Below are 12,216 nucleotides of genomic sequence, written 5' to 3' on the forward strand. Positions count from 1 at the left end.
CCCCAGCCACAGAGTACGTGTTCAGCATCCCCTGCTGCCCCAACTTTCCTCTATGTTCCCTTGAACAAGAGCGAAGTGGAAAGAGCAGGGAGCTGTCAGCCAGCCTGACTTCAGAGGCCAAATCCAGGCTGTGCCACTTGCCCAGACCTTGGGTTTCTGGATCTCAGAACTGGGGAGTGTTTTCCTAACCAGAGAGGTGGTGAGGATTCACTGTGGTAACAGCGGGGCCCTGAAGGGCTGTCTTTCCACCATCACAGCCGACCCATGCCTTCCAAGCAAGGAGGCACCTTGCTTCCCCAGTGGTGGCTGAGGGCGGTCCCAGGTGCTGCCTGTCTGGACCACACCATGCTTGTGTCTTCATTAGGCCCAGGGTTGGGCAAAGATGGGCAGGAGCCCTTCCCAAGAGGCCCAGTGTCTGGCCCGCGAAGAACCCATTGGGCAGCCCCCACATCACTCTGGGAGCCGGTCTTGGCAGCCAAGAGGGCAGCTGATACACAAGGCACACCAATCCCTGGCCTGGGTCCTGTGTGGGGTGGGAGGAAATCTCCCTTGGCCCCGGCCTGCCCGGCAGCCTCCCTTGACCCCCGCTTGACCCCCCTCCCTTGACCTCCCTTAACCCAACATGAACTTGGGTTGTACAGAGTAATCACGCCCAGCTGCTTACCATGCTCCCTGTGGTTTCCCCCTGCCACCCTCCCACACAGACACGAAGGTGGAGGTGAGGTCCAACAATGGCAGCACACAACAGTTTATGAGGCACTTTCACACTTGTTGACGCTCACAATACATACACAAAGCAACGCCTACACCTCCTAAGACCCCACATCCCAAAGATGGAGAAGCAGCTATCCTTGGTCTATCCAGCAGTTAACTCCAAGTTCACTGTTCTTTCCATTACACTACCCCCAAGTCATCATTTCATAGGTGATAGATGTACAGTTAGAAGAAATCAATAGGATAGGAACCAAAAACACATTGAGAACAAGTGTATCAAGCACTTACTATATACTAGGAATTATGCTAAAACCTTTCTACCTATTAAATCATGTAATACAACATCTACTGAGCTATTTACCATTACCATCCTTGTTTTATAGAGATAAGAGAGCTGGGGCCCAGAGAGGTTCCATAGCTTGCCCAAGGTCACACAGCAAGCAAGTGGCTCTGTGAGATGTAAATCTACGTCGTCTGTTCTAATGCTCATCCTGTTAGTGGTTTGCTGCTTCCCTGCTATGAGTATGGTTCCAATTCCTGCCCTCTTTGAAAAACTGATTTGGAGTCAATGGCAGGTGCAGTCTGGTGGGAATCACAGAACGAACGGGACAAAGACGAAGTTGATGTCCCCAGGCAGGTGCCCACAACACTCTGGGCAGCGCGATGGGTGGGAGTGTTGAAACCCCGAGTCCGACATTCCTTCCCAACTATAAGCAACAGTGGGATTTTACTTGAAGCAACAAATAGTCCTTCAAATATCACTCATACGAGGCTTTGTGCAAACACCAGCATATCTGTGTAGCAGAGGGAAAAAACAGGTGGTACTGGGGCAAAGGCTACTGACAATTGGAGACCTCGTGCAGAACAAAATGCCAAGGAAGGGAGCTTTGCAGGCTTTTCAGTGAAGGGCAGACAGAGAAGACTCATTCTGTTTTCTTTCTCTTTCTCCTGCAGGGCTCTTTCCGGAAGGCATGGTGAGTTGCATAAGATTATCCTCTGGTGCTGGTGGCTGCCACGGGGGTCTAGTTAATTCTACAGCAGCTGGGAAGAACAGGCACTCAGCCTGCTTCCTGCGTGTGTGTCTGCACCAGCCTGGTGACGGGGCCACTTAGGAGGAAAGGTCTGCTTACTGGTGGGGGGAGAGGAAAACCAGCCACAGTGGCACAGTCTTCTTCATAAGCACCTGGACCGTGGACCCTGCCAGGCTCCAGAGGGGCCCTGGGCCTCGGCAGGGCAGGCATGTTCTAAGCGTGCTGTGGAAGTAGAGAGGTGCACGTACACACTCAGGACAGTCCACTCTCCCCCTCAGTCCAGCCTTCTAGAAGCCGTCTTGTCCCTCTTTCCTTATCACACGTCATACCCGCTCCCATTTCCCAGAACTTTGCGTTTGTTTATACAGTCTGTGAATGTTTGAGACCTCAGTCACCCCTCTGGCAGTCCCAGATTTACTCATCGGTGCAAGAGCAGGAAAAGGCAGGCCCTAGGACCACCAGACTTCCCATCCCCAGGCCCCTCCTGGACATTCTTCTCATTTCCTGCCTCCAAATTCTATGCACTATTTTACTCTGAGTTCAGAGAGCCTGGGGGCTCCAGCAAGGAAAGCAGGGGGCATGGCTTTGCCTCTTTCTACCATCCCGTGTTTACTGTGGATAACGTGTGAGATACCCCAGTAACGCTAATAAACTCAGATCGGCAGACACTTCAAAGTTTACAGCACACAGGCACATACATTCTTTTCTTTCATCCTCATAGCACGCCTGGGGGAGGTTTACCTTCAGATGGCATTTTACAGAAGCAGCAACTGAGGCACAAGGGTTGAAGTGACTAGGTCACTCAAGAGGAAGAGCACACATTCTGTCGTGGGGCTCCCAGGCTTCCCATCCAATCGGCCGTGCACGCTACCATGATGTTTGGCGTGGCTATCCTGGTTTGGAAAATTAGGGGGTGAAGTGATTTGGTATTTGGATAACTTTCTGCCTCCAAAAAGTTTCGGAAACACTTTAGATCTATGACTAAATCATGATGTAATGGATATAAATACTGAAGAGAAATGACCACTCACAAGTCAGACTGCCTGCCAGGGCCCCTCAACCTCAGCCCTAAAGAGGGTTGACCTAGAAAGTGTGTGTGTGTGTGGGGCGGGGGGGGGGGGGAGAGAAACAAAAATCCTCTAAGCTGAGAATCAATCCCGAATCCCTGCCCCAAACCCAGCTTCCAGAGTTCCCAGTATTGTTTCATGCACTGAGGAATTCCAGGTGCGGCCACCTTGGCTGGGCTTTCTCACCAGGAAGCAGGTCTTTGCTCCACTTTACATTTTTCTGTTTTTCCAGAACGTGATGCCTTTGACACCTTGTTTGACCACGCACCAGACAAACTCAATGTAGTGAAAAAGGTGAGCAAGAGGTGCCTGGGAGGGAGGGGAAGGAGATGCAGCCAAACATTAGACCCCACTCCAGTAGCTTGCAAGCTTCCTGAAACTGATGTCCTCACCGGCTCTCTGCGCTCGGGGCTTTCCTGCCTGATGCACACTTTACAGTCTTGTTCCTACTGGATGCCTTATCTCCTCCCTTCTTCTCCCATCAGGATGACAGTGTCTCCTGGGGGTTCTGAGGCTGTAAGCACCTTGTCTTCCCACCCACACTGCACCATGGGCCAACCAGGCCTCCTCCCTCAGACCTCCCTCCTCTCCAGACACAGGCACCTGCCCCAGACGGTCTAGAAGAAGGGATCCTATGAGGACATTTCTTCTCTGGCCCCTCTGCCCTGGGATAGGACACTGCACCTAGCATTTTGCTCTTTTGGGACTTCCTGCCCCTTTCACAGCCCTGAAACTGGCTATTTGAACCACACAGTGCATGGGACCACCAACATGGGGGCAGTCCTCTCCCGCGAACTCAAGGAGCTTTGCAGAAGAGCCTCGTAGGCTGCTCGTTCTCACTCAGCTCAGGAGCGATCCCTGGCTGGCACCCTTAGCTAGGCCTTGTCCCACACTGTTATCACACTGGTCCTTGTCCTCACAGTGGAGTCACAGAGGTGCCTCCAGGGTCTGACAGTGACAAGGGTCTCCATCTTCATGCCTGGCTTGTGCTTCTCTTTTAGACACTCATCACTTTTGTGAACAAGCATCTGAATAAACTGAACCTGGAGGTCACAGAACTGGAAACCCAGGTGGGTAACAAGCCCTAAGTGCAGCCATGGTTCTAAGGGCCCCATCCCTGCACCGCCAAGAGGGCTTTCCATACTGATGCTAAAGCTTTCCCAGGAGGGACGGGGATTTCTGTTCTGCTCAGAGGGGTGAACTGCATGAAATGTTGACTTTTTTCTAATTTTTTATTTTGAAAAGTTGCAAGAATATTCTCATGAATATCCATATACTCTTCACCTACATACACCATTTGTTAGCATTGTTAGCTAAATGCTAACAGAGTTAGCAGAGTTTCTTTCTCTCCCTCCCCACCCCACCCCCAATGCTTCAGGATACATCTCTAAGAACAAGTATCGTCTTAAATAATCACATTGCAATTATCAGATTCAAGCAATTGCAACATCAGGATGTTGATCTATTTAGGTTGAACCACATAAAGTTGCTGATATTTGACTACTTTTGACAATATCATCTGAGTCAAAGAATGTAGTTGTCTTAATATACTCAGGCTGCTTTTATTTTTTATTATTTTTTAATAATAAATTTATTTTTTATTGGTGTTCAATTTGCCAACATACAGAATAACACCCAGTGCTCATCCCGTCAAGTGCCCCCTTCAGTGTCCGCCACCCATTCAAGCTTTTAATGGTCATTTCTCTTTAGTCTTTTTTTAATATAGAACAAATCCCCAGCCATCTGTTGCATGACATTGATGTTTTTGAAGAGTACAGGCCATTAGGTGCATAGGATATCTCTTTCTTTTCCCCTCGTGATTAGATTCAGATTATGCATTTTCAGGGACAGTTCCACTCCAGTAACACTGTGCTCTTCTCACGCACTCTGTCCATTAGGCCGTACATTACTGGTGACAGTAGCTGTAGTCACTTGGTTAGTCTCCACCAGCTTTCGCTACTGTAAAGCTTCCTCCTCCCTTATAATTAATTATTATCAGGAGATACTTTAAGACTGTATACTGTACCATTTCCCAACCCCTTTCATCTGTGATGAACTTTTTTTAAGACTTGAGAAAGAGAGTGAGTGAAAGAAAGCGTGCGCACACATATAAGTGGGCGGTGGGGCAGAAGGAGAGAGAGAAGCAGACTCTCCCACTAAAAAGGGAGCCCGATGTGGGGCTCGATCTCAGGACCCTGGGATCATGACCTAAGTCAAAGGCAGACGCTTAACCAACTGAGCTACCCAGGTGCCCCTGTGATAAACCCAAGTATGGTTTTGAGGATGTGGGCACCTCGTGTTATGTTTAAGGCAATTCCCAGATCTGTCACTGAGCTCTGCCTGTGTCTTGTGTCTGCACTCTATAAAATGAGCTTTAGTTACTCTTTTGGAAAACAAGGAACCCTCTGGAAAAGTGATAAGCCCTTGAGAATGCTAGAATGATTTCTGAAATTCCCACTTCAGTTTTCATGGGTAAGGTGTGTTAGGAGAGGAGCCTCTGCCAGGGGTCTGTCTGTGGATCAACCACCCAAGTCATCAGAGCCATCAGAAAGGGGTAGGACAGTCTAGGTCAGTAGCTCTCAGAGTTTTCTGAGTTAACCCTGACCCTAATTCAAGGTCCTCCCCTGAGTAGACAGATTGGGTTCTTTTATTCTCAGTCCAGCTACCACTAAAGAGAGGCCCAGAAGTTAACTCACTCCGTGGGAGGGCCTTGATTCTGACACAGATGCCGGGGTCTGTTCTTCTAATATCTGCCCTGGTATAGCCTGGGATGAGTCAGGCTTGGGCCCTCCCCCACTGGAATTGAAGGCCAGCTGGATGGAAGCTGCTCCTAGGTCAAGTCCAAGACCAGCCAGTACATCCATCATGAAGGCTGAGTCACAAGCTGGTTACCCAGCAGAGCTCAGACTGGGTCCAGCCTACATTCCAGGCAAATCTGTCTAGTTTTAAGTTTCTTGAGATGATTCTAAGAACGTTGACCTCTTGAAAGCTCCTTAGCACCTGGGGCTTTTGCGCACAAAGATGTGGGGGGGGGCTCCACCTCCTTTAAGAAGTTCTCTAGGGACGCCTGGGTGGCTCAGTGATTGAGCATCTGCCTTTGGCTCAGGGCGAGATCCCAGGGTCCTGGGATTGAGTCCCACATCAGGTTCCCCACGGGGAGCCTGCTTCTCCCTCTGCCTCTGTCTCTGCCTTTCTCTGTGTTTCTCATGAATAAATAAATAAAATATTTTTAAAAATAAATAAAAGGTTCTCTAATTTGAGGTATGCATCTGACCTCTAGGTCTTTGTTCTCCATCCATGGAACACCTACTCAGCCCAAACGTCCCCCATCCCACAGGCCCTCACTGCCTTCACAAAGCCCAGTACACATTCTCCTTGTCCTCCCGTCAGCAGAACACCTGCACCTCCCACTTAACCCAGGAGTCTACTGCTCTTCAGACCAGGTTCCCAACTGTCCTTGATGGAAGCCACCAGGCTCTAAGCCTCTGGCTGTGACGCTCAGCACACAGTTGTTCTTTGTCAGCAAGAGCCAGCAAGTCATATCCTGACTGCTTTGCCGTCCTCACAGATAGTAATCGCAATCGTTAACATTTAGTAAGTGCGGCCTACATGCCGGACAGTGATGTAGGCACTCTACATACATTAATCGGTTTATCCTCAGATAACCCCATAGAGTAGGTACTGTACCATCATCATCCCACTTCATGGATGAGAAAAATGAGGCACAGAGAATTTATGTAACTTCCTCAAGTCACACAGCTAATAAGTAGGACAGCCGGAGGCCTAGCTGCAGAGCCCACGTTTGCAACAGCCACGCTGCTGCCTCCCAAACAGCAATACAGTGAGAGGTGAGGAAGGAGAATGCCCAGGCCCGTAGGACACTAGACTTCTTTCTCTGTTCATGAAACAGAAGTCACCCTGGCGTGGGCCTTGGATCCCCTCTCCCTCCTCCCTCGCACCCTCTCCCCTGCCAGCTACTCCTGCTCCTCCCTCGGGCCTCCAGGCAGTGCCACCTCCAGAAGCCTTCCCTATTGTCCTCAGTGGGAATAGGGGGCCTCTGTCAATGTCACACAGGCCAATGTGCTTCTGTCCATCAGAGTGGCTGCTGCCTTTCCTCCGCATCTGTCTCCCTGCTAGACCCGAGCTCCTCAAGGGCAGAGGCCGCACCTGACCTATCTCTGTGGTCCCCTTGCTGGGTCAGGGATGGGCTCAGGGTCAGCGTGCAGTACACACTGGATCAGCCCAAACCAGGACATGGGCTGCAGCTCCTGTGCTGGGCCAGCTGGATGCGGGGCGGGGGGGGGGGGGGGGGGGGGGGGGGGGCTGCTTGCAAAGCAGAGCTTCCTGCCCGAGGCTACCACCCCTCACCCCCTGCCAGCAGCCCACCTGGGGGGCAGCCTTCCAGGAGCTGACATGGCAACTGATGAGCCCCAGGGTAGGGCTTGCCTGGGGGGCTCTAGGGCCCAGCGCCTTCACCTGGCCTTGTCCCTCCAGTTTGCAGATGGGGTGTACCTGGTGCTGCTCATGGGGCTCCTGGAGGGCTACTTCGTGCCCCTGCACAGCTTCTTCCTGACCCCAGACAGCTTTGAACAGAAGGTAAGGGGAGGGGACATTACGGGAGGCCTCGGGCCGCATGGCCCACTGTCGTCCGCCCACACCCTGCTGGGGCCATGCAGGGAAAAGGCAGTGGCTTCCCGTCTGCCCAGAGCCTTGGGTTCTGACCAACAGCTGAGCTGGGCCCTGCAGACCCCCGAGCACCCTCAACGGCTCTCCCTTCCCTTGCTGTCTGGCCCGGCGCCCTAGCTCCTGCGGGGTGCACGGCCCAGCCTCCTCTCCCCCCAAGACCTGACGGGCAAGGTGGCCGCAAGGCTGGCCAGGCCGGAGGCTCACGCTCAGCCGAGTTCCGATGTGGCTCCCGGACTGCCACCGCCTGCCCGCCAGACAAGGGACATTTGGTCCAAAGCAGAAACCACTCTGCCTCTTGAACACGTCTTGTCATCTGATCCTATCTCAAAGTTTAAAGTCCTGGCAGTTGACACGGGAACACAGTAGGACAGGAGGATGATCTTGAACTGCTCCGGGGAACCTTTCACCGACAGCCAGCTGGGCCCGGCCAGCTCCACACGGCCTGCGCATCTTGGTAGCTTCTTTTCTCCTCCAAATTCAGGCCTCGTTTTTACCCGGCCTCTGCCCTTCTGGCTGTCGTGTCGACTCCTTCGCTTCCCAGGGTCCAGGAGTCCGTGCACCATGACCCAGGCACTGCGTTTCTCTTTCCAGGTCTTGAACGTCTCCTTCGCCTTCGAGCTCATGCAAGATGGGGGATTGGAAAAGCCAAAACCACGGCCAGAAGGTACTTTGCTCTTCCCTGGGTTTAAGACTCAGAAACCCTTCCCCTGCACAGGTCTTTAGGGCACAGGGCAAGCCTCATGTTTGACATCAGGGGAAGGGTTTCTTCTCTGAAATCGTCTTTGCCATTTGTAGGCGGAGGTGGGACGGAGCATACTGCTCAGTCCTGGAGGTCCTTTGTGAACTACAAATAAAGATCCCATGCACAGGATTGCAGAGGAGGGCGGAGCCAAGGTGCCACAGGAACTGCCCTGTGCCTAATTTCCAGGTTCTTCTGTCCCTGGACAGGATGCTGACCTGTCAAATAACTGCGTCCTGGCCAGGCAGGGGTGGGTCCAGGGGTCCCCACCAGCAGCTCTGCTCTGAGCATAGTTGCCTTTCCTATTCTTTGCTCACTCCAACTCTGCCCGAAGAGGAGGCCTGATTTGTTGGGTTCATACTGCAAATGTAGGGCTGAATAAAAATGCAGAAGGACCAGACTGCTCAAGCAGCCCTTCCCTGCTCACACTTGGAGCTGTGTGCATTTGTGCATATGGGAGGCACGTCTCTCCCGGGAGTCTTCTTGGTACGGACATTTATTGACTTACCAACTGAAATATTCCATTTTATCAGCACTGGTGAGTCAACACTGTGTTGCAGATAATTTTCTGTTTTCCATTCGTGGGCCTTTTTGCTTGCACTTTCCTAATTGTTTAAAGGAAAGCGGACAAGTAAGGATTGGGTGTGTTCCCTCCCCATTGCTGTGCCTGTTCCTCCACCCATACCTCCACATCAGGAGGGGGGTGCATGCTATCTAGGGGCACAAGACCCCGTAGATGGTGATATGCCAAGAGGGGTGGGCTGTTCCTGACCTCAACGCACTTGCAGCCCTCAGGGGAGAGAAAAGATATACCTGAGTAACCACAACAGAATGACAACTGCCATGAAAGAGGTGCAGCTAAGAGAGCGAGATGTGATATCACATCCATCTGGGTAGAGACGGTTTGGTGGAGATGGTGGCAGCGGGGCTCAGCCGGGAAGAGTAGATAGGGCTTTTATATCTGGAGATGGGGACAGAGGCAGCAGCACCCCAGATAGGAGGACAGCATAAGCAAAAGTCCCGTCTGGAGAATGGGGAGAAGCTCTGTTTGTGAGACAGCAGAGCCTGTAGCTTAGCTCCTGACAGCCCTGGATCTGGGCCCCACCCTAACAGCTGTGTGGCCCTGGGCAACTTACCTACCATCTCTGAGCCTCCTTTTTAGGTCTGTACAGATGGAACTCCTAGAGACATGCACCTGGCAGGATGCAATGGGATGATGTCTGATGCAGAGCACCTGGCACCTGATAATGAATGTAAATAATTACCTATTGGGCTGGAATAGTAAGAGTACGAATTGAATAATGGTTGGTGAGGCTGAAGCGAGCTGGTTTAGGTCCTGGAGGGACTTGATGCCAAGGCAGAAAGTACAGACCTTATTCTGTAGGCAGTGGGAGACATGGGAGGTTTTTTTTTTTTCTCTTATGTTTTTATTTATTTGAGAGAGAGAGAGCATGCGTGCATGAGCAGGGGGTAGAAGCGGGGGAGAGGGAGAAACAGGTTCCCTGCTGAGCAGGGAGCTTGACGAAGGGCTCCATCCCAGGGCCCTGGGATCATGACCTGAGCTGAAGGCAGACGCTTAACCAACTGAGCCACGCAGGCACCCGACATGGAAGGTTCTTAAGCAGCCCAATGATGTGATCAGAGCTCTGTTCCAGAGAGATCATTTGCAAGGCAGCGTGAAAAACAGATATTTAGCAGCAGGGCACCATCAGCGGCGTTGGGGAACCCAGGAAGAAAAGCCAGCTTGGCAGGGGACATAAGGATGTCAGCCTTGGAAACCTAAGGCATTGACCAAGCAGAACCGGAGTTCAGGGAAAAGATCAGGGCCGGGGTTATGTAATTGGAAGCCTCCCGCTTAGTGGAAACCCAACAACACGAGAGCATGCAGGGAAGAGTAAAGGGTGGAGGACAGTATCTTGTGGGCCTGCCTTTACTTGAAGCCGGAGGGGAAAGCAGGATAACCAGAGAGAAGGGGTGGACTATGCAGATATGGGCTGGCTCCCCGGGTCGGGCCTCGTCACAGACCTTGCTACCTCAGCTCTGGCCAACAAGAGCCAATCCTTTATTCTGTCACCAGGCGCCTGGTCACTGCCAAGGCTGCCATCGCCAGAGGGCCCCTAGCAAGGTTGGTGTCCCTCTAGGGGCCCTCTCAGGCCAAGGTCACTCTGGCCATCCTAATGCCCTGTGGCCGGATGACGAGCACCCCGCTTCAGAGTAAGAGACTGCAGGAGAGTTCTGGCCAAGGTTTCTGTTTCCGTGTTCCATTGGTTCCCTGAACCATTTAATAGGAAACTTCCTGGTCATGAATCAGAAGTACTCCCCCGCTACGTCCATTTTCAGGCATTCATTTCCCTTAGAACAGAGAGTTTTCCCAGTATCAATTAACCGATAGGGATATTTCAGCATTTAGAGGACATTTCTTGTACAATTAACTGACTGAACTGCTTAATATGAAACTTCCTGACCCATGCAATGGAAAAACACATCTGTTTTATTTGTTCTTACGCTGGGCATCATGCCCATGCTGAAAATTTCCAGTGCGTAAAGAATTGAAATGGCATTTTGTGAAGTTGTACTTGGGGAGAGGTGTATACCCCAGCGTTCCCTCTGCCCCCGTGCCTCTACCTGGAAAGTGAGGTTCGGTAGTAAATGCTGCAGACTTTACAGAAGGTGCCAATGTGGGTAGTTCTTTGAGGGTGTTTCAAAATCAAATTGGTTGTGGTGGAGGCATTTTATTTTTCATGGCAAATGTTTTTAGGGTCAGGAAAGTGCATTGTCTGCCGTGCTGTTTGACATTCAAAGTTCCGTCGCACCTTGAAATCTCCTGGGAACTGGGTGTGCATCCCAGATGACTTTTGGTGCCCAGGCTTCAATAACTTCTCGTAGCCCAAGCATTAGCACCAAGCTCACGGCCAATGAAGCAGTTGAAATATTGGCATAAAGCTGGTGGCTTTTTATTTAGGACATAATACCTCCTGTCTTCCATTGCACACACCTACCCTGTTATTATTCAAGTAGACTCTTCACTGGATATGGTCAAGACTCTGACATTCTAGCCAACTGGGGACTCAGAAGATAACCTAGTACTCGCCAGGAATGAAGCCTGTAGGTCAGCCAGCAGGCTGATGGGATATCTACAATTTAAAGAGTCGAAAAGTTGGGGCCAGACTTCAAGCAATGCTAAAAAAAAATCCAGACAGGTGACAGCCGCTGAGGTCCAAGTGATCGATTCATTCTGGAAAGGACTTGGGTAGTGGCTGGAAATACAGAAAATAGCTCCATTTCTCTTCCCCTTCCCTAAGGAGAGACTGTGCAGACCAGATAGTGGCACAAATTTAAACCTGACAATATCAAGTGTTAGCAAGGACATGGAGCAACAGAAACGGCTGGTGTGAACAGAAATAGAACCACTGTTGAACAATAGCTTGTCTTTATGTAATACGGTTGAAGATTTGCGGTACCTTATATGGTAGGCAGACTGATGGCCCCCAAAATGCTCACACCCTAATACCCCAGGACCTGATCATATGCTACCTTATATGGCAAAAGGACTCTGCAGATGTGATTGAGGATCTTGGGGCATCTGAATAGTTCCGGAATAATCACAAGGGAAACAGAAGGCTCAGCGTCAGCGTGATGCAGCATAAGAAAGACTCAAACAGCCATTGCTGGCTTTGCGGGTATAAGGGGTTACAAGCCAAAGAATGCAGGCTTCTGGAAGCTAGCCCCTAGAAGCTAGAAAAAGCAAGAAAACTGATGTCGCAGGAGTCTCCAGGAGACATTGCAGCCCTGCAGATGCCTTGATTTTATCCTAGTGCAGCCTATTTTTGGACTGTGACCTTTAGAATTATAAGATAACATGTTGGGGTTCTTTTGTAGTCACCAAACCTGTGATAATTTGTTAACAGCAACAATAGGAAACTAATACACCACCTGACACAGTAACCCCACTCCTAGGTAGGCATGTCCGTACACCAGG

The 12,216-nt window shown here is 51.0% G+C and overlaps 1 protein-coding gene across 3 annotated transcripts in view; it reads left to right on the forward strand.

The window, feature by feature from the left end:
* The window catches only part of PARVA (parvin alpha), a 167,392-nt gene that overhangs the window by 148,622 nt on the left and 6,554 nt on the right, over positions 1-12,216 (forward strand). For all 3 annotated transcript variants that reach the window (XM_038569056.1, XM_038569054.1, XM_038569055.1), the window contains exons 8-12: positions 1,669-1,688; positions 3,045-3,106; positions 3,814-3,882; positions 7,307-7,408; positions 8,090-8,162. In XM_038569056.1, coding sequence (XP_038424984.1) covers positions 1,669-1,688; positions 3,045-3,106; positions 3,814-3,882; positions 7,307-7,408; positions 8,090-8,162 — 326 coding nt within the window. The remainder of the gene's footprint in view (positions 1-1,668; positions 1,689-3,044; positions 3,107-3,813; positions 3,883-7,306; positions 7,409-8,089; positions 8,163-12,216) is intronic.

Source organism: Canis lupus, chromosome 21 (assembly GCF_011100685.1).
Source record: "Canis lupus familiaris isolate Mischka breed German Shepherd chromosome 21, alternate assembly UU_Cfam_GSD_1.0, whole genome shotgun sequence".
NCBI lineage: Eukaryota > Metazoa > Chordata > Mammalia > Carnivora > Canidae > Canis > Canis lupus.